A 27,466-nucleotide genomic window follows, 5' to 3' on the forward strand; every position below is an offset into this window, starting at 1 on the left:
CACCATTGGTGAAGTGGAACTCTCACTGTATTCTGCTCTCTGTCAGATCAATTCTTAAGAAGAGTAGCAGGTTGGGGATAGCATGTCTTCAAAGAGACATTGATGGGATGAAGTACAACCAGATATGAAAAGAACTCAAAAGTGTCAGGAAAGTCCAGTTGTAGGAACTGTACATGAGAGGACTTGGGGAGAATATTGTTCAAGTCATCAAATATTTGCAGTATTGTTGTTTGGAATGGAAGGTAGACTTTTTCTGCCCACCTTTAGAAAGTACGGAATTCTACGATCAATGGGTAGATGTTCCAAAAAGGTGAGGAAATACTTTGAATATATGATATATTATGCCAGACAAAAACAGCTTTAGAGCTAGTATTTCTAGGAAGCATGAGAATTTTCTGAGGAACTTAAAGATGAAGATAGTATAGTCTAAACTTTAGACAGACAAAACTAAATGATTTCCAATTTTGCATTTCTCTGATTCTTCTTTCAGAAATTCTTATGTGACCAGTGGATCCCTTGTTTTTTAACTCTTCCTTTTCTTGGAATTTTTTCATGTATCACCAGTTTTGTTTTTTGGTTTTTTTTAATATCCTATACCCCTTGAGATAATATCCCTTTATAGAGAAAGCTAGGTTATTACATTTTCCCTCTCCTTTCTCCTAAATTCTTGAAAATTTATTCAAAATCTAGGATATACAAAATCCATTTGCCAAAAATCTAGAATTTGTATAATGCATTCATCTAAGATATCCATCAGAATATGCCTAAAATTCTCCTTCTTATTTGTCAAAGGCTCCAAGATGATGTCTTCATATCTTCCCAAGGTTCCCATCATTTTATTTTTAGCTCATTTTCTCCCTACCAGTTAGAATCAGTTCCAAAACAGCTGTTTTTCCTTATCCTTTATTCTATATTTTGATGAAAGAAATTATTATTGAAACTTACATTCCACAAATTAGTTCCGGGAGAAATACAGTAGAACAGAATTTTTTACAAGTTGCTGAAGCAGCCCTCTTACTCTGTCTGCCTCCTGAAACTGAGAACCCTTCTTTTCCATGTCTTTTGCCAGTTGCTAAAAGTGCTTACTTGGTTCTGGAAGAACTACCAACATACCCCAACCTCCTGGCACATTCTCTACTGAAATGATGATCATTTTATTTTCTGTGTCCTTTGCTATAGGCCTAGGGACATCCAAGGGAAGTCTTTCTTTAGTGGAAAACAATAATGAATCTTCAGTGTTTTCTACCCAGATGTCTTTGGTAGGCAACCAGCATAATTGCTTCTAACCTTTAAGTAGTATCACATGCCACCCACCTATCCTATTTTTAGAAAATCATAAAATTTAAGAAATTTGCAAGAAATCCTGTCAAACTCTGTTACATTTTTCATAAAACAGCCCACACGACTAGTTAACTTGTATTTGACAAATAAAATTTTGAATTTTTTACATTTTTATAATACAGAAATATCAAACATACAATAAGATAAGCATAAAATAGTAGAAATGACTACCAGTTCACTTTCTTAGAATTAGCAGTTAATCTGATGAAATCTTTTTTTGTTTGTTTGTTTTAGCAAAAGAGCAACAGTGGGCTCGAATCAAGGTTAAGTGAATTGGCCAGGATCACACAGCTAGGAAGTAATAAACAAGGTCAGATTTGAACCCAGGTCCTCCCAACTCCTGGACTTGTACTCTACCTATTGTGCTGCCCCTAATCTGTTTTTATCTTTTAATAGTGGGCTGTAGAGGGTAGGAGAAATAAATGTATGCTCACATTCTTTTAAGTTTAATCTATAAAATTAAATTAAATCAAAATATAAAATATTTTTAAAATGTAAAATAATGTATAAAAAGTAAAATAATGCATAACATTTTCTCCATCACTTTCTTAAATGTAGACAGTCAACAAAGCAGTACATGAAACCCTAATTTGTAGCATTTACCCATTTCAGATATATAAATGTTCACACTGAAAATTTAGCAATCTGCCTGAAAAACTGGTTGGAGCTGGCTCCAGCACACCCCTGGCCAAGGAGTGTCAAACTTGCTGGTCACATGGACCCAGCAAACTCATGGGAGTGCTGCCTGAACCAGATTAAAAATGTAACTGGGAAATAGTTAACAAAATAAATAAAAATATAGTACAAATACAATTTTTAGAAAAAATGCTTATTTGTAGTTTTTGAAGTCAATAAGAGGACCGTAGGAATCCATTTCTATTTCAGCTTGATACCATTTATCTAGCCCAACACCTTAAATTTGAGGAGAAATAAAACCAAGGCAAAGCCAGGATATGAACCATGGCTACTTCTCTAAGACAGCAGTTAAGCCACAGTAGTAGTAGATAGCCCCTTGGTTCTTCAGGGTTCTGCTGGACACTTGGAGTAAGGGATGGGAAAGATACATGGCCGTCTCCTATTTTTGAGTGGTATGTGCCAAAGAATTCAAGCTGTCTGGACACCCTTACCCAGGAAACTTGACATTCACTAAGGAATAAGAGGTTTGGGAGCCGTTCAAGATGGGATGCCACTGGAAGAGCCCAGCCCACAGGCTGGCACTGTAGTGAGATTCAAGCCCACAGCCGACATAGCCATCAGCCTTACTGTAGAGTGGAAGCATCCAGTTGGCACTGGAGTACACCAACACTAAGGGCTGAGGGTTACAGCCCATTCCCCCATGTCTAGGACCTTTGCCAAGAACAAATTTTGGGTTGTGTTGTTTTTTTGTTGTTGTTGGACTCTTATGATGCACAGTTACCCAGGATGTAGGAAGAGAGGAAGAAGGTTCAGCAACTGCCTACCTCCAATAAGAGTATGCTCCCCTTCTTCCGCCCTTAATGTTGCCCCTCTTCCAGTTGTTCAGTTGCATCCAACTCTTCATGACCCTGTGGACCAAAGCTAAGCAGTGCTTTTGTGGACTTTTCTAGATTTGCCATTTCCTTCTCCAGTATAAAGCAGATAGCCTTGTACAAGTCCCTGCATCTCCTTGAGCCCCATTTTCTTTGTCTATAAAATGAGGAGCCATTTGGCAAGTAGATATAGGCTTAGAATCAGAAAGATCTCAGTTTAAGTCCCTCCTCTAATACATATTGACTGTGTGGGTACCTACTGGGCAGGTAAATCATACAATTTCTCAGGACACAAGGCAACACTTTAAAAAAACAACAATACTGATGTCTTATTGATATCTTTTGTTTTTACATGGCCCAAATCTCCTCCCCCATCCCTCATGGGAAGTTATCCAATAGATTGTGGAATTAATTTCCCATTGCGAGCTTTACATTAGTTGTTATAGTTATATCTACTAATAAGTTGTAGATTAATTGATTTAAAAGAAAGGGCACTCTTTCCTCTATCAAGGTGATAGCAGGTTGAAGGGGGGGGGGGAAGTGACAACAATAATAGTAACACTAAATTTATCTCAGAACCAGAAACTATGCCCAGTAGACCTGTTGGTTTCTTATTGATGGATGCCTTCTCCCAGCATCCCTGTATTTTGGATGGACTCCAACCATCTCTTCTTCCCCTTCCTTGATGCCCCAAGCATAGCCTTCCTGTATGGAATAAGGGCATCTTCTGGTAGTAACAGTCTGTTTGGCTTCTAGTATTATCTGAACTAGAGATCTGTTTGTGATTTAATGAATGGAGACACTCCCTTCATGGATACAGGTTGTAAAGTCTTCCCCCAAAATTCATCACACTATAGCCAACTTGATGAACCTCCCTAGACATGGGCAGATTGGTCCTTGGACAACAGATAGACATGTTGGTGGCAAGCCCAACACTTGAAGCATTCTCATCTTTGCCAAAACTTGCCAGAGTCCACGGTCCCAATCATCTCTTTGCCACAGTAAATATAGTAGGACCTTGTTTTATGCAACCCATGTGTTCCAAGATCCTCCACGTAAGTTGAAAATGTCATGTGTGATAGCAAACCCTATTATTTATTATTTCTTACATAAATATACCTATGCACTTTAGGACTGACTCTCAGAGCTCCCAGCATCACTACTCTTGTTCTTTGGGGCCATTATTAATAACTAAATAGCATTAGTGAAACCAAAAGAAGCCCTGCCTCAACTCAGATATGACCTGTTCCACATGAGAACTCCAGACAAAGACCAATGTGGGAGCTAATGTTTGGCACAAAACAGTGTAATGGCTCACACGAATGCTGTTCAGAGTGAAAATGAGTGTGATTAGGACTGCTGTGAGATTTTATGCCACTTGGTAAAATGATGTGGATTTAGTGAACAATTAAATTTTTTTATTTTACATATTTTTCTCTCTTTATTTTTTTGATTGCCAATTGCTTATACCTGAATTCACATGTTTTGAGTTCGTGTAAAACGAAGAATTACTGTAATCTGAGGGCTTTAGTGGCGTAATGTCTGAATTCTACTTTGAGGACATAAACATCCAGGCAGGCTCTGTGAAAGAAAATAGAGGGGAAACTCTTCTTTCTCTAGTACAAGGCATAGCTCTAGACAGAATTTGAATTTAGTGTAATCTTGGCCTTGGCATCTTGCCACATCGGGTCTACCGTTCCAAGACATCCTACCTACTTTTGGTCACCTCTGTCCCCTTCACCCGTCATCCTATTCCCCTCTGTGTACCCCAAGGTACTTCATGTTCCAGAATTCTCTGCCTTCCGTCTTTCTACTACCACCACCTCCCCCCAATCCCCCAGCAAAAAATCCTTCTTCCTTCCAAGCAGCTGGCTTAGTTAGGTAGGTGTTAGGAAGAAAGCAATCTGATTAAACTAATTTACCTTTTCACAGGAATATGAAGGATAGATAGACCCCAATCCTCCCAGAGCCATTTGCATTTTTAAAAGAGATCCTGATTAGGCCAAATGAAGCTCTAATTGGTAGAATTTCAGGCAGCCTTACCAAGTGAATTGAATAGGATTTAGGCAGTTGGGGGGGAGCTCATTTGGGGCAGAGATGCCAACATCCCTGTCCACCAGCTCTGCGTAGGGTTCACTGTCTTGGATTACTCCAGTCTGTCATAGCTTCTTCTATTTCTTAAAACCACCAAAAGCTCTGGTTTTTCTTGCCCCTCATTGAATTCCGTGACAATAGCAGAAAGGGTGATAGGATGGAAGGAGAGTGGCATTGTGAACCAAAGTTCCTTGAGGTTGTTTGCTGGTTAGTCAGTCAATGAGCATTTATTAAGCACCTAAGTGGCAAATGGAATATGCAAAGAAAGACAACTCAGCTCTTTTGGGTTTGGGGCAACGAGTCTAAAATGGCAATCTGTGTCCTTGGAGTATCTGAATTTTGTGAGCTAGAAGGGTGGTCTGGGGCAAGGCTTTTTTTTTTTTTTTTTTTTTACTATTCTAGAGGAAAAGAATCCAGATGAGGATTTTCTGATTTACTTACTAACGGAGTTTTGTCGCGTGGTGGTCGTTTATGTGGTTTTTTTTTTTAAATTCACTTCATTGGTGGTCTGAGACAAGATGTGTGTCCTGACAACAAGACTTTTCACCCAGCCTGGAAACTGATGCTGTTTTCTTACCATTTCAGAGCCATCATCGTTAGGAATGGAGAAATCATCCCCATGTCTTCAGAATTCACGCCAGAGACAGAGCGCCAACGGCTCCAATACTTGGTAAGAGTAAAAGCCTGATTGGTGATAGCAGAGCAACAAGAGTCTTGGTATGTCACTCCTGTTGGAAGGAAGCGCGTTGGTGCCCAGAAAACCCCAGACAGGCAGCCAATGCTTCCTCGTGTCCTTCTCCCTGGAGAAAGCTGGTTGGCTTTGCATAAAATGATGTGATCCAGTCCACCTCCATGATTTTTAGTGTGACTGGATTTTTCATTTCTTCTTCTTTCTTTTTTTTTGTACCATGAAAAAATATTTAATATCCTTTGGGTATGTGAGTGTGCGCGTTTACATCAATCATTTCCCAATACACTCCACATTAAACCCTCCCTCGTAACAAAGAAAAACAGTTCAGTAAAACCACCCTATCTCAGCCATCTCTCACAACGTGTACAACATTCTGCATCCTCTCTAAATCCTTCCACCTCGACCAAGAGAGAAAATGTGTTTTCTCTTCTGTCTTCTAGAACCAAATTTGATCAGGGCAGTTAATTTGATTTCAGCTGCCTGTTGGTATTGTTTTTATTTACATTACTCTGATCATTGTTTTCTTGGTCCTGTTTGCTTTGTGTCGTTTGATTTGGGTCTTACTGTGCCTTTGAATTCCTTGTGATCATTTTTTCCTTACACCACAATAGCATTGCATTAAATTTACATCCTGCAATTTGTGTAACCATCACCTAATCAGACACCCATTTTAGTTCTAGTTCTTTGTTGCCCCAAAGGTTGATGCTCTGAAGACTGTGGCATGTGGGGGACTTTCCCCCCACTAACCCCCTTGTATATGCTCACTTTCTTAGAAATTGAGCTTGGTTAAAGAGTCTAAATACTTCAGTGACTCATCATTTAGTTGCAAATTGTTTTCCTGAGCAATTGGAGACATTCACAATTCCACCAACCATGTATTGATGACTTATTGGGGGGAAATGGATTTTCTTATACCTATGACCATATCATAAGTTGGGGCAGGATGGGTTGGGGGCACACTTTGACACATACATGGTTTGGGGAGAAAACATTTGTTTTTCCCCTCTGGTCCACTGCTCCCTCTTATCTGTATCAGGCATTGGAACTTTCAGTAATATGATATAAGAAAAGATTTCTGCCCCATCATAAATACTATAAATTTCCTCTCCTTGACTCCCAACTCACATTTCATTAATATGAGATGCACACCCTTTCTTTATCCACATCTTCTACATTTAAAGAATACATTTGGATAGGCTTGGAGGACTGAGAGCATTTCTTAAGGATTACTTAATTGACTCATGAACTTTTTTTTTTAGAAGAGGGAACAGAGAGTTGAGAAATTAGGAGGCGGTGTGAAGGGATTTCATATTTTTCAGAGCTTTTCCATTCCGTTTTCAGAATTGATTTTCCTTGATTGATTGTGGTCTTTATTGCCCCAAAATTCCTAGTACAAAGATTTCTTGGGATAGATTCATTTGGAGAATGCTACTCTTGGTAACAATTCTTGTTATAGAGCCAAGTGTTTTCTACTTGTACAACCAGGTGGCGCCCCAGTGCTGGACCTAGAGTCAAGAAGACCTGAATTCAAATATGGCCTCAGATATTTACCAGCCATATGGTTCTGGTCAAGTTACCTCTGTCTGCCTCAGTCTCCTCAGCTGTAAAATGGGGATAATAACAGCTCCTGCCTCCCAGGGTTGTTGTGAAAATCAAATGAGATAGTATTTGTAAAGCTCTTTGCAAAAAAAGCACTTTGTCATCTTGGCTGTCATTATGATGATTGTTTTTTGACTTTGAGTGATGGATGGGACAATTTTGAATAATCAGTTTGGAAACTTTATCTATAGGACTAGAAGCATTTGGCATTATCTCAATTCCTCCATTGTCAGAGTACTTTCCATGTAGTTCAGAAATCCCTATGTCATCCTTCTCTGAGTCCAGTTAGAAATGGAATCATAAACAACTTGATTTTCTTGAGTTTCTTTGTTCCAATTGAGATTGGTCATTTGCTTTTTTATTCTTGTTTTTTAAACCCTTAACTTCTGTCTTAGAATCAGTAGTAAATATTGGGTCCAAGGCAGAAGAGCAGTAAGGGCTAGGCCACGGGGGATATGTGACTTGTCCAGGGCCACCCAGCTAGGAAGTATCTGAGGTCAGATTTGATCCCCAGGACCTCCTGTCTCTAGGCTTGGCTCTGTATCTGCTGAGCCACTTGGCTGCCCTCAGATTGGTCATTTGTTAAGAGAATATGCCTTAAAATTATCCAGCCCAATGAAGACATTCATATTGCAGAAGTCTTTTATACTTTTGCTAAAAAAAAGTGAGGTAATTAGGAATGTTAGTACTTTCATAGCAAAGAAAACAGTTGAAAAGAATCAAGAACAAGGAGAGAGAAGGAAATTCGGTCTAGGATCTTTCTGCCATGTTATGGCTCCAGACCAGGAAAATGCCTTACAGACTGTGACAACATCATGAAAACAACTTGAGGACCCCAATCAACACAGTGACTCTCTATGAATCCAGAGAGTCTATGAGGAAGCATGGCACCCACCTCCTGACAGAGAGCTGATGGATTAAGGTCTCCCAGTGAGACAGAAATTGTTTGAGCACGCTGATTATAGGCATTGGCTTTACTCGACTGCATATTTGTTTTGTTTTTCCTTTTTTTTTTCCAATGGAGGACAAAAGAGAAAATAAACTTTTGTTCATTGAAAATAATAAAATATTTTAAAATCAGTCATTTCCCCCTTCAACTTTTCCTACACTGAATCTTTCTTTCTAATGAGAAAAATCACTGAAGCAAAACCACCCCTTCAGGGACTGCAGTGTATGCCCCATTCTTTGTCTATAGTCCTTCCACCTCTCTACTGAGGAATGTCGCATCATCAGTTCTTCAAGCCTGAGATTGGTCATTATAGTCAATCAGAGCATGGCTGCCTTTTGTGTTGTTTTCATTTATTTTGTAATCTTTGGATTTGTTGTTCTCCCAATTCTGCTTACTTCCTTCAGTATCAGTGCTTACATATCTTCAGTGGATATGTAACTCAGCCACTGACTAGCTATAAGATTCTAGACAATTTAGTTCACCTCTCTTCTGGGTCTTTATTTCACTTTCTTGAAATGGTAATAAGGTTGGCCACAACTTTATATTCATATACACCTAGCACGGCATCTCACACACATATGATGATAGATATACTAATAGGCCCATGCTAGATTGTCCATCCAATTATGTATCATATTCTGGACAATAGACACATTACTGTTTTCCCAAAATATTCTATTCTCTTTGACAGTCCTAATTCTATCTTCACTGTTTGGGAGTTGTAGAAAGTATGAATGATGAACAAATAACCACCAATACTGTATTAAACAAATGTATACTCTATAATTTGTAATTTCCTAATCTGCTCCATTGACCTGACTAAAAGGCCACTAAAAAGTTAAACATTTATTCCCTAGTCACTGGTTAGATCACATTTTATTTTTATAACATGATGGAAAATATCATTAAGATTTCAAAATGCCCTTATCTTCCTTCCTTTCTTCCTTTCTTCTCTCATTCCTTCCTCCCTTCTTCCCTTCCTCCCTTCCCACCTTCCCTCTTTCCCTTTTTCCTTCCTTTCTTCTTTCTTCCCTTCCTTTCTTCCTCCCTCCCTTTCTTCCTCCCCTCCTCCCTTCCTTCCTTCCTTCACTTATTCCTTCCTTTCTTCCTCCCTCCTTTCCTTCTTTCCCTCATTCCTCCCTCCCTCCTTCCCTTCCTTCCCTCATTCCTTCCTCCCTCCCTCTCTCTGAGTCTCTGTCTCTCTCTCTGTTTCACTCTCTGTCTCTCCCTCTATTTCTTACTCTCTCCCTCTCTGCCCCACCTCCTTAACTAACTTTCAGAAGTTCAGACTGTTTAATCTGGATAAATTATTAGTGATTTTGACAAAAGTATAATTAATGGAATTTAGAATTTAGATAATTTGCATATAAAACATAAGATTTAGAGCTGGAAGGGGGCCCATTAAAGACCATCAAATCTAACCTCAACATTTTATAAAATCTATAAAATAGAAATCATATTATATATCCTAAAATCAGTGAAAGAGATGAGTGAAATGGAGATAAGTGACTTGCCTAGGGAAACATAGCAAACAGCTAAATTTTTTGAAGTATTAGTAATGGTTGTTCTTGGCATACAAAATCTAAAAATTTTTAAACTATGTGATGAAATAGGATAATTTGTTTCCTGACCTTGGATTTTCCATTTGGATCTCTTTGGAAGTTTAATATTAGCTACTTTTCAGGCAAATGGACTAATTTAACATGGCTCTAGATTTGACTTGTTCTTAGTGAATGTGGCAGGCATGTGGTCACAGAGCCCAGGGGGTTGCCTTCCATTTTCCCTACTACTTCAGGAGATCAGCTCCTTTCTTTTGGGTTTCTGCCCTTTCCTTATTTTTCATCTTCTTTTCCTTTTCTTTGTCCCCCCCCCACCACCACCAATTTTTTTTTAAAGACTGGCTCTTCCCATCTCATTCAGGCTTGAATGAAGGGCTAATCATGGACCCAGCCATCTTATCAGGAGCTTTGACCTGCTCTGTTTTGAAAATGGGCTAATTTGCTCTTCCCTTTCCCAACAGAAGCTCATCATATTGGTGCCAAATTTAGGCAGATACTCAATTGTCTTAGCCCATGGTGGTTCAGAACTCTCTAATTCAGGAGATTCTCTGGCCTCCAGTAGATGAGATTATAAATGTGTACCACCATACTTGGGGGGAGGGAGAGAGAGAAAGAAAAGGAGAGGGGGAGAGAGAGGGAGTGGGAGAGAGAGAGAGAGGGAAGAGGGAGAAAGATTTAGAAAGAGAGAGGGGGAAAGAGGGAGAGGGAGAGAGAGAGAGAGAGGGAAGAGGGAGAAAGATTGAGAAAGAGCAAGGGGAAAAGAGAGGGAGAGGGAGAGAGAGAGAGGGAGGAGGGAGAAAGATTGAGAGGGAGGGAGAGAAGGAGAGAAAGAAAGAGGAAAAGAGGGGAGGAGAAGGAAAAAAGACTATTATTCCTCATCTTTCCACATTAATAATAAAATATATTGAGGGCACCCAGCAAGCGAGATCAAAGGAGATTTTTATTTTTTTTTTCCCCTTTAAGAGAACTCTGTCTTTGCAGAGGCAAGGAACAACCCTGGGGAAATAACTGCCCACAGCCTTTCACCCTGTGTGATGTTGAAGTGTCTTGTGCCCTTTTAAAGGACAGGACTGAAGCATCACCCATTTCTGTTTCAAGGTGACAGTCAAGACCTGATCCTAGTCTGGGCGCTTTGATAGCTCTGAGGTGGGAGAGTAATGGCTTTCATCTGTTGGGTTGAGACATATTTATAAACTCTGATTTGATTACATTAAGATGTGCCAGTATCATCAGGTTCCAAATAATGTGCTTCCATCCCAGCAGAATAATCCAAAGCTGCAGCTGTTTTTCATCAAGGCCAGTGTAGAGAACAGATGAAAGCCAGTTTCACATGCACATTTAATACACATAAGTGTAATGTCATCTGGGTGATTTCTTACAGTGTCCTTAGAACTACAGTTTTAGATTTTGTATCTATAAACCAACTTTGTTGTCTTCCTTTTCTTCCGGTGCTGGATCTCGGGAAGGGCTACAAGTGAGGAGCCCCAAGTTAGCGTCTTGGTTCTTTGGGATTCCTCCTGCTCAGTAGTGGCTTGGGAAGAGGATACCTTAAGACTGAACCCTGCTTTAAAGACTGAGTATAGTAGTGAGATGAACTGGCCTCCTCCCCACATTCCTCTTAACTTTGAGAGATAGTTGTTAAACCGAGTGAGCCTGGCTTCAATCAGGAAGCGTGATGGCATAGCTTTAATCTTCTCTTTGCTCTTAAAAGAGCAGTTCACAGCACGCTGGACGACTAGACTCCACTTTTTCTATTCCCCCCACCCCGATCCTGTTTTCTCCCTTTTTCCTCCCTTCCATAAAATTGTACAAGTCTAAAAACATTCTAATAAAAAAATGCAATGGCAAAAACCCAACAGATACATTTTTCATATCTACCACGAGTCCCATTTTTCCAAGTAGATAATAAAAAGGAGATTGTAGATTCCTAGAGCACTGTACTGCTCCAAGAAAAGGTCTCCTCCTTTCCCTGGGGCAGCCCTGTTTTGATTCTGTCTCTCCCCCATTCCCTTCCTCCCCCAAATCCTGTCTTTTGTTTTCTGACAGTTCTACGGTGGGGAATATTGTGTGACTTTATATGGAATTTTTTATCCTCACTTTTCATATATGAAATAAAAAATTGAGAATGTACATGTATATGGAGACAGCGGAGATGGAGATGAAGAGAGGTGGTGTTACCTCTATGAACAAGTATTCTTTCAACAATTTAACAGAAGAAAGAAAAACAAGAGATGTCTGAATCTAGCAATTACATTACTACCCAAGGTCCCGTGTGTGTGTTGTTTTTTTTTTTTAAATGATGTGTAAATTCCCATGTTGACCGGGACAGGGACATGCAGAAATTAAGAAAGTTCCTAAAAGCATGTTCTTGAAATCCAGAGATTTTTAGGTACAAGTGAGGACTGCTTGGAAGTGATTCCATAACAGAAAAGCCCAGCCCAGGCTGTACTTAGACTTCCCCAGTTTTACATTTCTTCTTTGCTTTCTATCAAAGTCAGAAATGTGAGAATTCTTTTTTTTTTTAAAGATATGGTCTCGTAAATCAAGCAGTGAGCCCTGGCTCTCGGGGAACGACCTCATCTGAACGTTAGTCCACTGGTAGTTTTGCCAGCATTACTCATATTTCATTTGTGACCTTAGACTTTCTGAGACAGTGAATCATCTTGAACTGAAAAAGTTCTAATCCCTTCCCTGCCTTTATATAATGGATCCTCCTTTTCCTGAGAGGACACACAGAATGGGCACCTCACGGGCTGCTACCTAATTTATTATTTTTTAAATCATTTTGAAATCACAAGCATTCATTTTGTTAAATTTCATTCAAGGGGAGGGACTTTAACCACAGAAGAATTTCCCTTCATACCTCAACATTTCAGAATCCTTGATTTCTTTCGAGGCTTAGTTCAAATATTTGTTTCTCCAGGAGACCTTTCCTATCGAGAATAAAAGTCCTACTCTCTCTGTTAGGCTAATTTAGACTTTCTAAGCCAATTCTGTTTAGAGAAGGATGCAAAATTTGCTAGAAAATTCTAAAGCACTACCAGACCTGGAGTAAGGAGGACCTGGGTTCAAATTTGGCCTCAGACAGTTCCTCGCTGGATGACCCTGTACAAAGTCATGTAACCCCAATGACATAGACCTTGCCACTCTTTGGTCTTAGATTTGATACTAGGACAGAAGGTAGAGGGTTTTTTAAAGAAATAAGAAGAAAAAAATTTTTTAAAAAGAAAACTAAGCCATTTTGAAGTTACTTTTTATACTATTTTCTAACAATAAGACAACATCCTACAGTCAAGACTGAACAAGGATTTGGAGTTGAGCTAGCAGCCTCGATACAATAGTAACTAGAAAGTCTGGTGTATCCTAGAGAATTGTTTTCCTAAAACTATTCAATCCTTCTTCAAAGATTCCTTCTCAGAGGAGGGTTTTCACCTTTTTCTGTGTCCCGGATCCCTCTGATAGTCTGGCAAAGCCCTCCTCAGAATACCGTAAGTAGATAAAATTAAACCCATAGGATTATAAAGGAAACCAATTATATTGAAATGCAAACTACAGTCCAGAAAACTGAGGCTGGTAATTTTCAAGTAGTGTTGAGCCCAAATGGTATTTCAAGATATTGAGAAATATAGCAACAACAAATACGTAAGGGATTTGAAAATAGATGATTTCTTTTGATGGCAAGAGTCACAGGTGCTACTCATGGTACCATGATGGATTACATCATTTGTAATTTCAATTTCAGTTAGATGTTAGGGAAAATAAAGATAAAATATTCTTCCTCCCTCGGTCCAAGGACCTTCTGAAATTGAGTCACAGACCCCAGGTTAAGAACCCTTGTTCTAAGGATTTTTCTTTCTACCTGGTCAAAGGAGACCCCAAGAACTCCATTGACTATGGTCATTAAAGATTCCTTCTATTGATGTGATCCATAAAGGTCTTCTCATCTTATGGTTGGCCACCCTCATTCTATCATTAGGAAGAACAGAGGTCCCCAATTTTTCTTACACAAAATGGTTGGGCCATTGATAAGGGAGAAAACCAATTGTTTCAAAATTGATGATTAACAAATGGGCTTTAAATTAAAATATCAGCAGTGAGGTGGCAGTGGATAGAGTGCCTTAGATCTGAAGTTAAGAGGACTTGAGTTCAAATGGTGCTTCAGACTGTTACTGTGAGACCCTAGGCAAATCACTTGACCTTGTTCACCTCTGTTTCCTCATCTGTAAAATGAACTGGAGAAGAGAATGGCAAAATGTGTAACCCTAAATAAGTCACTTAACCCTGTTTGCCTCAGTTTCCTCATCTGTGAAATGAACTGGAGAAGAAAATGGCAAACTATCTGTGTGACCCTGAACAAGTCACTTGGCCCTGTTTGCCTCAGTTTCCTCATCTGTAAAATGAACTGGAGAAGGAAATAGCAAACTATCTGTGTGACCCTGAACAAGTCACTTGACCCTGTTTGCCCCAGTTTCCTCATCTGTAAAATGAATTGGAAAAGGAAAGGACAAACCACTCCAGTTTCTTTGCCAAGAAAACCCCAAATAGGGACCATGAAGATTCACAGCAGCAATTATTTAATATGATTTTGTAATAGGTAGTCTAAAGAGTGAAAGAAGAGGGAAGCAAGCAATTCCTCTTGCCCCAAGCCACTAGTGCCTTCCTTTTCACAGTTACCCTATTTCTACTTTCTGTGCTTTATATGTGCCCTTTATATGTTTAAAACACAAAAGGCATTTTTTGTTGTTTTTCAGTTGTGCCTGATTTTTTGTAACTCCATTTAAAGTTTTCTTGGCAGACACTGGAGTGGTTTGCCATTTCCTTCTCCAGCTCATTTTACAGATGAAGAAATTGAGGCAAATAGGGTTAAATGGTCCAGAGTCACATCGCTGGGACGTGTCTGAGGCCAGATCTAAACTCGGGTCTTCTTGAATCCAGGCCTGGAGCATCTTTTTCCAAAGTTCTTTCCTTTGCACTCTTCTTGCATATGTCACCTGTGCCCCCTAGTAGTTGTGAATGAAAAATAGTTTTATCAATTATTATTGATCATTAAAACAGAAATCTATGAGTAGCATGTGGTGAGGGAGGCAGATAGATACTTCATTGTGCTCTCTCTGTGCTGTCAACCAGACTTTGGTAAATACTGAATTAGGGGGTCAATTCGTGATTTAACTCACTGATCAGTGTGCCTTTTCTGTCTTGTTGATTCAAGAGGGATTCTTAGGCTTTAGAATGATAGTTGAAACATTTTTCTCTAAAAAGGATCTGTAGATGGACTTAGAGAAATACTCATTTTTGAGGCCCCTGAATCCTGTACCATGTAGCAGAGAAAATAAAATTTTTTCCTACAAAATTTTTAAGTGTCAGGGGTGGCATTTTTATATATTATATTTATATATATTAGTTATATACAATAAAATTTAGACCTATGTAGAGAATATACAATTATATTATACATTAGTTATATATTTATATACTATCAATTCAATTTTTTTTTTAATAACCCTTACCTTCCGTCTTGGAGTCAGTATTGTATATTGGCTCCAAGGCAGAAGAGTGGTAAGGGTAGGCAATGGGGGTCAAGTGACTTGCCCAGGGTCACACAGCTGGGAAGTGTCTGAGGCCAGATTTGAACCTAGGACCTCCCGTCTCTAGGCCTGGCTCTCAATCCACTGAGCTACCCAGCTGCCCCCTATCAATTCAAATTTAATAGAATTCAGAGCTATATTTTTATACTATATAATTATTACATATTGTTATATACAAAAGAATTTAGAGCTTAATTATATATTATATTAGTTGTATGCAATAGAATTTAGACCTATAGAGTATATGATTATATTATACATTAGTTATATATAAAAGAATTTAGAATTTAATTACATACTATATTAGTTACATACAATAGAATTTAGAGCTATATATAATATACAATAAATTATACCTACATATAAAAGAATTCAGAGCTTGATTTTATATTATATCAGTTATATACAATAGAATTTAGAGCTATCTATTTCTATAAAATAGAATTCTATAGGCATCATTTAGGCTAGGGGTATGCTGGTAAATATTGGGGGGCTGGGAGGCTTGTATTCACAAGACACCTTGAAGCTTAATCTGCATTATTAACATTTCCTCCATCACTTTCTTAAATATAGATCATCCACCAATCAATTGAGCCCTGATTTGTAGAATTTGCTGATTTCCAAGACTATAAATGTTCACAGTGAAATTTTAACAACTCGGGGGAGCCCCTTCAAGCAGGATCCAGCATTTCCTCAACCCATCTGATCCAACCCAAGCCCTCTCTCATTTTACATGTAAAGAAAGTGAAGTGACTTTGCTTACAAGATCACCCAGGAAGTGCCTGAAGCAAAATTTGAACCCAAGCCTTCTGGCTCCAAATCTGTGGATCTTTTCCTTGTACTACAACTGCATTTTTCTGTCTTTTTATTTTAACCTTACTTTCCATCTTAGAATCAATACAAAGTACTGGTTCCAAGGCAAAAGATCAATAAAGACTAGGCAGTGGGGGTTTAGTGACTTTCCCAGGTTCACACAGCTAGCTGCCCCAACATTCTCTCTTAATGAATGGAGAAAAGGACTAAATAACTGTTAGAGTAAGAACATTCTTATGTGATAAAAATATTTCACAGTTCTTTTACCAGCATTTTATAAATAGACTGTACTAATGTCGTTTGGCAATGGTTTTATAAATACAGACTATACACATACACACATTTATATATATGTAAATATACACATGTGTGCATAGAGAGACAGAAAGCACTTTATGGTTTGTAAAGTGATTCATAATTTATTACATTAACTTTCTAAGTTAAGTTGATATCAGCTTGGATAAATACCAAGATCCTATGCAACTCTTAAGATTCTCATTTTACTATTCCAGTACAGTTTTTTTTTATAATTCTTTCTATCCTTACTTTGCCTTCCAATTCCATTAGATCTAGGGGAATTTCTTGAAATATAGTATCTAGGGGTGAGCAGCTAGATGGCTCAGGGGATTGAGAGCCAGGTGTAGGGATGAGGGGTCCTGGGTTCATATTTGGCCTCTGACACTTCCTTGCTGTAAGACCCTGGGCAAGTCACTCATCATTTCCTAGCCCTTACCATTCTTCTGTCTTGGTATCAATACATAGTATTGATTCTAAGATGTAAGGTAAGGGATTTTGGAAAAAAGAAAGAATACAGGCATTTTGTGTGGATATGATTTTCAGAAAATCTTAAACTATCTTTTTAAACTGTTTTCCTTTTGATACGTCATATTTTCTTTTTTTCTAGTCTTTTTATTTTGTTCTAATATTTTCTTGTTGTCAACTGGAGACACTGACTTCTTATTGCTTCAGTTTGTTTTTCAAGGAGTCCACCGCTTGAGTAAGGTTTTCTACCTTCTATTCCAAGCTATTTATTTTTCTTTTTTTTTCTCTCTAGAATTCTAATTTGAGATTGTTGTTCTTTTTAACTTCTTGCTTCATTTCTTCTGGCCATTCTTAGAGTCCTTATGGCCAACCCATTTTTTTTATCTAAAGGTTTCCTTATACTGATGGTTTTATTGTCCTCTTCTGGTTAACCTTTAGAACTTCTCTTAATCCATAGTATTTCCCATATTGTGTTTGGTGATTTCTTCTGTTTGCTCCTTGAGCCATACTTTCTAGATTGGGGCTTTGTACTGTGATCAGGCTTTGTCCTATCCTGTACTCTTGGATTGTGGGTGGACAGACCCTGTATCTTCTGTCATTTGGGTGTTGTTTCACCCCTGAGATATTTCTGGATGCAATGGCTAGGCACAATCTCTGGCTTCTGCCTCCTCAACCCAGTGTGAGTATTGACCTCTCCCCATCACTGTCTCCTTTCTCTGGAACATTTTGGAGTTGACTTCTTGAGTCTGAATAGACCCCAGTCAGATGGCAAAGACCACATTTGTGTCAAGCTTCCTTAGACACCCTGAATATGTATCTAGTTGTTGAGTTGGTCTTTTCTCCTTCTGTTATTCTGTATATGCATTAATTATTCCATCCAGTCTTATAAACCAGCTCTACTCCATTCTGCTCCTTTGATAAGCCTCTGGCTTCCATTCCTAATTCTCAGAACTCATGCTGCCTTCCTCCTCTACTATCTGACTCCTTCTTTGAGCAGCTTCTCTAGCACTTGTGGCTGTCTTCTTGACAATCCTGATCTGGATGGGGAAGCTATTACTGTTTGCATTTGGTGGTTTTGATCATTTTTCCTTTACCTTTAAGGTATATTTGTTAGAATGTTTGTAGAAGGGCTGGATTCCTCTACAAGCTTTCATGTTGACATCCTAACCAGAAATCATTGTTATAAATACAGACATATAATAACAAGAAGAATAAAAAAAATTAAAACATTAGATACTGAGTTAAGTTTTATTACTTGGTCTCTTTTTCAGAAGACTATGGGTTCTTTCCTTCTCCAGATTTCTAATATCCCTAGAGAGGATATGTCCACCCCTTCTGGGAGCCATTTCATATTTTTCATATGGATAGTGGGAGGTGACTAATATAAACTTCCCAGTTCTGGAGTACTGGTGCGGAAGATGCCTCAAAAATTACCCAGATCTCGGAGGCTTAATTCAGTTACTTTCTTGCTAGCAGGTAATAAGAGAAGGGGGGGGGGGGAGAGATCACCAAATGGGCTCTTTCATGCAATATGCTGATTAGAATGCTGCCTCAGGCAAGATATGACTAATAAAGCCACATCAAGACCTGAATACTAAGGGAAGGACTGGGAAGAAGCCACTGGAAACCTTCCAAGAACCCATTATCCTTGTGTTGTCCACTCTACCTGCTGGGTAAGCCCCAATGGAAGCGAGATCCAGCCCTGTTTGAACCCTTTCCTGGGGCTTGAGTCTATTCTCAAAGCTCAGTTGAACAATAAGGGGCAGTGAGGCTGCTATCATGAACAAAAATTCTCTAGAGTGAAAATTGAGCTATTTTTTAAGTAAACTAAATTTGAGAATGATTTGAAAGGACATGGACTGCGTCATAACACATCCCTTGTCTGCATCCTCAGCTAAAATGGAGTGATATTTCCCATGGTTGTAGACTGTGACCTTTATGGTTCTGTGATAGGAAGCAATATTTTCTAGGTCTTTGCCAGATAGTCTCTCTCTTTTCTTTTTCTTTCTTTCTTTTTTTTTTTAGATAGTCTCTTAAGAGATACTGAAACTCTCTTTTGAGACTTGATTGACCAAAGAGACTGGCTCAGGTTGTCTCTGTCTGCCTGAATACAAAAAGCCAAAAAACCTCCACCTTCCTTTCTGACTTCTAACCTTGGACCAACAGCATGAGGGACACAGATTCTCTGAATCAGCTTGATGTTCTCATCAAATGCCTTTGTTACAGATCCCTCCCCACCTTTGGCAAAATTAGCCTCCTCCTGTTAACTGTTGAGTGGCATGTGTCCTTTCTCATTCTAGAGTTAGACCTAAACTACCAAAGGACTAGCCTGAGTCAGGTCCAACCCGAGGTAGGCTTTATTATCATTATTATTATTTAATGTATATCAACCTGGAAATTGGTGGCTAAATCTGAGTAACATTGGCTCCAATCACTAGCTGCTTATAAGAACAGACCTTATCATTATCAGATATTTGAAAGCATCAAATTTCAGAAACCATATTCTATCATAATGCAATCCAGTCAATAATCATAAGCTTGAATTCTACAGAGACTTTGAAAAATCGACATTTATAATATAACAACTGATTGTTGGTTTTTCAAGTCTGATACTTATAGATTTGTCATCATCCATCACCCAGAGGGCAGTAAAGATTTTTGATCATCATAAAAGGGGCAATGAAAAGATGTCCAGTGAGCCTGAGTAGTCTGTAAGACATTTTAAGTGGCAAATTATATAAGAGAAGCAACATAAGGAACATGAGAGAAATATTTAATCACACACACGCACACCAAAAAAAAAAAAAAAAAACCTTGCCACATAACTGGAATAAGGAGTAACTTATTGAGAGACCATATTCTACATTGACATTCTGTGCACTATAAAGCAAATGTGAGGAAGGGCACTAGAAGATTGAATGGATGTGGGAGATGTATGGAAGGACATAGACAAGAGTCAAGAAGACAGGATGGACAGTCATGGATGAATTGCAGTCTACATCCCTGAAAGGAGTACCTGAATCAATAAGATCACTGGTCCATTGAAAGGTTGGCATTATTAGCTGCATAAGAAAAGGGGGACAAATCTTGGTTACCTTTGAGCCTTCGCCAGTGTCTAGTATGATGCCTTGAGCATCATAAACACCTGATAAATAATTTATTGAATGAATGAACCAATATTTAGTAGTTGAATACAAATTATTTTACTCTCCCCGTTTATTCTTCAATCCGTTGACAATGGCCTCCTTAATGTCCCTTGCACAAGACCATCCACCTAGGCCATCTTGCCTACCACCATTTTATCTCTTCTACTTTAGTTCTTATTTAACCTGGGGAAACAGAAACAGTTATGTTCCTTATGATCTCTAGATTCCAGGCATTTTTATTATTCCCTATACCTGGAGATACTCTCCTTTTTCATCTTAGCTTCCTGACTTCCGTAAGTCCCAGCTAAAAATTTCATCTTTTACAAGAAGGCTCTGCTGATGGTAGTACCTTTCCTCTGTTGATTATCTCCAATTTGTCCATAGATCTTGTGTATATTTGTTTTCATATTAGATTGTGAACTCCTTGAGGACTGGGACTGTCTTTTGCTTTTCTTTGCACCTCCATGGATTTGCACATTGATTCACTGCATTTCTTTCTTTCTTTCTTTCTTTTTTTGAAAAATTTTTATTGATTAAGAAAATTTTTCCATGGTTACGTGATTCATGTTCTGTCCCTCTCCTTCTCCCAACCCCCCATCCAATGGCCAATGCTCAATTCCACTGTGTTTTACATGTGTCATCGATCAAGATCTATTTCCATATTATTAATATTTGCACTAGGTGATTGTTTAGAATCTATATCCCCAATCATATCCCCATCGACTCATGTGATCAAGGGTTGTTTTTCTTCTGTGTTTCTACTCCCTCAGTTCTTTCTCTGGATGTGGATAGTGTTCTTTCTCATAAGTTCTTCAGAATTGTCTTGGATCACTGCACTGCTGCTAGTAGAGAAGTCCTTTACATTCGATTGTGCCACAGGATTCACGGCATTTCTAGAGAACTCATGGCTTTAAGTTGGTCCTGGGACTTCCTTAGGGGCATCCTTTCCCAACAACATATCCAAAGAAATTAGGATCCAAAGATCCTGCATATTCTGGGAAGTGGCCCATTTGGAATTCAAATGTCTTTTAAGGCTAAAAAATAGACTTGATCATGGGCAGCAGCCCCAAATTTCAGTCGACTTCTCCATCACATTAAGAGCCCCCAATCCAAGAGGTTGTTGAAACCCCTGCCAGATCAGGAATGACTCTTGAGGCTGCTCTAAGTATAGAAAGACAGTGTCACCTTTTTCAAGCTCAGGCCCCGAGGTGCCCCCCACTCCAGACTCAGTAGTTTGTAACCACCTTACTTCCCTACCTCAAGAACAGCTCACCAAAACTAACTCACAATACACCAGGAAAGGGTGATGTTTTCCAAGATAATAACTCCCAGAAATATCATAGACCCTGTGGAGGTCACTCAGAAATCTGCCTTGATTGAAGGTGCTCATTTTCCATTCAGTTAAAGAAATTATCCCTGTTCTAGGACATTGATCTTTTGGTTCCTTGCAAGGCTCCTATGAAGCAATAACAGAAAATCCCCAGTATACTCCACCCAGCCAATTAGTAAGCATTAGCTGCTTATATCTGAAGGGGTGGGGGAAGAGATGAGCAATGATGTAGGTATTTATGGGATTTGAGGTCTCTGGGGTACATAAGCATTTCACCTCAATGGATAGCTGGGTTTGAATTTTGAACGTGACAATGAATCTGTTTGTTTCAAAGTAATTCCCTAAGTGGCTGTTTATTCAGGACTTTGTAGTGTGAGCAGAGATTGGGGAGGGGGGTGCATGGGAGACCATCTGTTCTAGTATGGCCCTGCACTTCCATGATCAAATTACCGCTGAGCAGAAGGGAGAAGCTCTAATAGAAAGTTTCTGCCTGGTATCTCCAGCCCCAGCCTCCATCAGTAAGTAGTCCATTGTATTTATTGGGTAATAAATATGCAGACACATGGTAAGATGGAGTGTTAATTCTGTGTAGACAGCTTTCCCAGAGCCCACAAAAGCCAAGGAGAAAAAAGGTCAGGGTTGCCTTTCCTGCCATTTTTTAAAAAAGAGGACGAGGAAAAGAAGACTGTAATATGAAGGTCAAGGTTTATACCCCAAGTGTGAACATTTTTGCAGTGATGCACCAGGCAGAGGTTGGAAACTGCCTCAGATTTCATTGATTGACAGCTAGAAGGAACTTGAATTCATCTAATGCAGCCTCCTTATGTTAGAGATATGGAAACATCTAAGCCCAATGTTGAACTCGGGTATCCACTTCAGATCAGTTGAGAAGTGGTGGACCAGAATGAGATGTACGTTTTTGGACGTGATCAATGCGAGAATTCATTTTGCTTGACTGTGTGTGTTGGTTATGATGAGAGTTTTGATTTTCTCTTTTTTTTTCCCCAATGGATAGAGGGATGGGAGGGAGAGAAAATATTGTTCATTGAAAAAAATTGTATTAAATTTTTAAAAAGGAAACATCTAAGCAATGAGACTTTTCTTTTAAAAAAATTAATAAGAATAGCCACAAGGACTAAGTAGTGCTTTAAATGTCCATCTCAGGCCCTGCTAAGATGAATGTGCTCTTTAGCACCAATGGAAAAGTCACATTGCCTTTTCTTAACTCATATAAATTCATGATTTCACAGGGCACTTTTCTAAGAGTATTCAGGTTCTAAAAACCTTTTTTCCTTTTTAAAAAAAGTGTTGGGTTTGTTGTTGTTTCTTTAAGCATCTACTTGGATTTATAAAACATTCAGTGTTCTGTGCCCTAAATGTGAAGTGTTTTTCTTCTTTTCTTTCTTCATTTCCACTATTAGGCCTTCATGCAGCCTCACTTGCTGGGAAACGAGTTCACACATTTGGAGTTTCCAAGAAGAGTGCAAAGGAAAGAACTTGGAAAAAAGATGCTCTACAGGGACTTCAATATGACAGGCTGGTAAGAACACATCTCCTTCTCAGTATGTGTAAAGGCAGCATTCTCATTTTTTTTAATCCACATATATAGCAAATTGGGCTAGGAAGAAAAGCCAGGGGCATTGGGAAATGCCTTTGTGGTAAAGGGAAAAGGGTTACATCTTCTGCTGCCAGGGTTGAAATGTCCTTAGTGCTCCATTTCTCCAATACCCTCTTTTAGGGGTTTGAGGTTTGCCACTCTAGCCTAATAGGTAGAAAGCATTTTGGCTGGGAAATGTCTTAGGGCCATGTTGAATTTTGTTGTTGTTTTGTATGGACCCTATGGACACTTACTCTTGGAAATAGTTTGAGTCACCAGAGAGATGACCTACTCTGTGATTGGTTGTTATCATTCAGTCATGTCCTATTTGGGGTTTTGTTGGCAAAAGTACTGGAATGGTTTGGTATTTCCTTCTCCAGCTGATTTTACAGATAAGGAAACTGAGGCAAACAGCTAAGTGACTTGGACAGGGTCACATAGTATCTGAAACCACATTTAAACTCAGAAAGGTTCCTGATTCCTGATCTAGTACTCTGTCCACTGCACCATTAAGCTGGCATAAAAGTGGCCATGAAATATTGCCTGTTAGAAATCTGGGGTACCTTCTCCCACAAATACAAAGAGCATCTATGGGGAGGGCGGTCCAGAGATACTGAGACACCCGTAGCCAAGGCTAGTCATTCCCCACACACCAGACCTTGCTTCACTCTCACCATCCCATCCAGCCATCTAGTTGTTCACCCAGGCCGTCTTATCATCTGATTGTCACTGCTGCCTTGGTTCTTTCCACCTAGGCCAATACCCTCTCACCTGGCCCTCCAAAATTTATGCCCATGTATCTAAGGGATTTAATCTACACATCTGTTGAGGTCCTGCCTTAGGGACCTTGATGGGTGACCAAGTGAATGTAAACTAACTCAGAGATCTGGAGTCAGTACTCTCTATTGGCTGACCCTGAACAGCAGCCATCCACCTAAGCCATCTGCCTGCTGCCATTTTATCTCTTCTACTTCAGACCTGTTCCTTTTCTTATATTCTTTAGTTCTTTGCATCCCTTCCCTGGAGCCCCAAGAAAGACTACTTCAATTTTACGCTTGGGCTCATTTTCTCGACCTTCTTTTCCAAAAAGTGTTGAATTGAATGTAGAAAGGACTCCTTCCACACTGACCAAAGAACCCAAGATCTTTGCGCCTCTTAAACTCACAACTCAGCGCCCACACTGAAGATGCCTATCTCAGTTGTCTATGTCCAGACCAAAAAATAATAATAATGCAATAAAACAGAATCAGCAACAGGAGTCCAAAGTCCAGCCAAGGTCAGGCTTGATGTAATGCCATGTGGACACACATGGTCAGGGATGGGCAAAGCCAAATCTCCATCCGTCATCCTCCAGGGAGAGACTTGAATAGTCATGACATAATGCAGATGGGAAGAGAAGAGAAACCAAATCATTTCTTTTTAAGTGAGTGATTTTGTCTCCATAAAGTAATTTTTTTAAGAGAATCCATTCTAGGGAATGGGTAGGAAATATAGATGGATAGCTTTGGATGGGGCCTTATGTTGGAAGATCTTGAAAGCCAGGTAGAGAAATTTGCGTTGGTGTTGTATGTTGCCCGTAAGAGAGCCACGGGGAATTATTGAGCAGAAGGACTAATCAGCCAGCAATTTGTAGGAATGAAAAAAGACAGAAGTCAGGGCATCTGCTAGGAAGAGAGAGGGTAATAAAGACCTGCACTTAAGAGGGTGGCAAAGAAAACTTTTTAAAAGGACAGGAAGGAAATTAGAAGCATTGATGGGAGGACTCCTGGTTTCTAGGAAATAAAGGAGAGAACTGAATCAGAGGCGATCTCAGGATGACCAACTGTTGGTAAAGGCTGGCATGGTGAGAAAAAGAAGCCAGTTGAGGGTAGGAAGGTAGAAAGGATGGGGTCTCCATGCTTTTTTAGCCTTTACTTGACTTTCATGTACCTTATTGTTTATTTTGAGAGGGACCAAAAATGGTGGTCACACTTTTATCTACCCTCCAACTCCCACCCACCTCTAGATTACAACAGCCTGGTTTGGACATTGTTAGACATTGAAATTCTGGGTCTTTGGGCAAAATGAGACAGAGTAGCCTTGCTCTAGACTCCAGCCCCTAGGAGACACAGGGTCTCCACACACTCAGTAAGGTGGGCATGGGGACAGAAAAGAGGCAGAAAAATGGCATTTGCCAGAAAGGATTTTCAGTAGTAACTTTTCCTACCATTGTACCCTCAGATGGGTTTCAAAAGTATTAACTCTATACTTAGAAAAATGTAGTGCTTCTAATCAGAGGCAGTATTTGGTCAGCTTTCTCTAGCATGTGGTATTGGAAAAGAGGGAGCGTGGGAGAGAATTCGGGGCCTTAGCACAAATAACTATGATTATGTGGCTTTTCAAGAGGGCTGGTGGGGCGGAGAGCCTTTCTCTTGCTTTCCTAGAGACTCTAGAGTCGATTGGCTTGCCCAACTCATATGGATTACAAAAGGTTATTGTCTATGGGACCCACAGAATGGAATTGGTCTCTTCCCTGACTTCCTTCCCTCTATTTCTGCTCCCCCCCCCACTTCAAATAAAGTTTCCACTGTGGTTTAACCTCAAAAGCCTACACTGGCAGCATCTGGGCCAAGAACCCACCCACTCACCATCCTTCCTTGTCCTGTTAGGACAACTCCTGTGACTCAGCTTCACTAGCTCCAGTTTGGCCCATAATTGCTTTGAGATGTACCCCTCCTCCCCGCTGCTTTTTCTGTACTCCCCCCATGGTCAGTGCACCCCACTCTCCTCTACCTGATGTCATCCATACGGATGCCAGAAATCCAGCCAACCTCTGCCCTCCTTCCCCCATGTGGGCAGAGCCGCCATTACAGGATCCGCGTGCGCCGTGGCTGGCATTGTATTTGTAGGAGCTTTGTCTCCCATGGCACAGACCCCAGAGCCATCTCGGGGCTGCAGTTGGCTAGCAGGAAGCTGGGTGGCTGATTTTGAAAGAGCCGTTTTCCACAGCTGCCTCCACGGCACAAGGTCCTGAAGCCTGTGGCTGCTGGTGGGTGGCTCGTCTTTCCCATGGAAGGGGTATGTTCTTCTTGCTCCAGCCACATGCTGCTCTCTGAGCCAAGCCAGAAGGAGCTAAGAAGGGCATCTGTGCCAGGAGGGAAGCAGCTGTTCCGGGGCTGAGGGGACCGGGCAGATAGAAGCCATACAGAGGAAAGGAAATGCTAATCATACAAATGATGCCATGGAGAACCCAGGGAGTTCCATTTGTCAAATGTGTGGCATTGGGCTCCTTCAAGCCACTGTCTCCCTGCCATTTGTGAGGATTCTTTTAGGAGAGATGTGCCACAGAGCACTGAAAAGCTGCATGCTTAGTGTAAAGAAATCCAGCCCTAAATCTCTGGAGAACAGAGGACTGTGCTTGGAAGTCTACACTTGAATTTTAGGGAGATCGTGGAAGGAGGACTGGTGTTTGAATCCAACTCTGTGAACTCAGTGATCACTAATGTCCATTCCTCCTCTAAATTCATCTTCCTATGACTGTGGGAGGAGAAACACAGAAGAACAACAACTGCTTGAACACATGGGCTGTTGGAGATATTATTGGGGATGAAGACACTAAACGATAACTCTAGTCCAACTATCAATAATATGGAATTAGGTCTTGATCAATGACACATGTAAAACCCAGTGGAATTGTGCGTCAGCTAAGGAGGGACTGGGGGAGAGGGAAAGAACATGAAATATGTAACTATGGGAAAATATTCAAAATTAAAAAATTAATTTAAAAATAAATAAATAAATTCATCTTCCTGTGTTTCCATGGCTGCCATGGCTTAGCTCTGTGGCAGAGGGCAAACCTTTTAATTTATCTGGCCCTCAGGGTTTTTGTTTTTTTCATCAGTAAAATATGGCAACTTGAAGAGATAGTTCTAAGGGTCTTTTTAGCCCTACATCCCAGCTTTTATCTCTTGGGGTTAAATCAAGGAAATGCTTCCTATTGTCTGGGTCCTTTTTCTCTCCTCCCTTCTCTTTTCTCCCTTTCTTCTCTTTCTCTCTTCATGTGTCTGGACATTTCAGGAATTTTTTCTGGGAAACTGGCATCATTTCGCCATTCTCTGAGTCTAGTAATGTAAAGTAACCCTTCCCATTCTTCTAGATCTTAAGAAGGGAAGGGAGAGTTTGCAGTGCTAGGAACTACTAAAAACTGAATTATCCTCAGCAGAAGAAGGTTTAAAATTTTTTTTTATAATTTTTTTCCTTCAGTCACCCCAAGATGGGCAGCACTAAGCCAGGACAGGTCCACTGCATCCCTCCCAAGCCTCCTCTCCTATCCTTAAGAAGGATGTGATGGAGATGGGGCTCATTTGTTCCTTTCAGAGCTTATAGAGCCTCAGCTCCTTTATGTGGGATCCGTGTCCCTGGGGGGTCACTGATGAGAAAGCAGAGAGGATGACCTCCTGGGGGTGAGCACTAAGCCATTTTGTATGTCAAACAGCTTCCCTCCCCTCCTCCT

At 39.9% G+C, this 27,466-nt stretch overlaps 1 protein-coding gene across 1 annotated transcript in view; it reads left to right on the plus strand.

The window, feature by feature from the left end:
* Positions 1–27,466, plus strand: part of PPM1H (protein phosphatase, Mg2+/Mn2+ dependent 1H) — a 119,248-nt gene that overhangs the window by 24,040 nt on the left and 67,742 nt on the right. The window contains exons 4-5 of the mRNA XM_044679213.1: positions 5,529–5,613; positions 22,799–22,917. Of these exons, the coding sequence (XP_044535148.1) occupies positions 5,529–5,613; positions 22,799–22,917 (204 nt within the window). The remainder of the gene's footprint in view (positions 1–5,528; positions 5,614–22,798; positions 22,918–27,466) is intronic.

The sequence above is a fragment of the Gracilinanus agilis genome, chromosome 5 (genome assembly GCF_016433145.1).
Source record: "Gracilinanus agilis isolate LMUSP501 chromosome 5, AgileGrace, whole genome shotgun sequence".
Lineage (NCBI taxonomy): Eukaryota > Metazoa > Chordata > Mammalia > Didelphimorphia > Didelphidae > Gracilinanus > Gracilinanus agilis.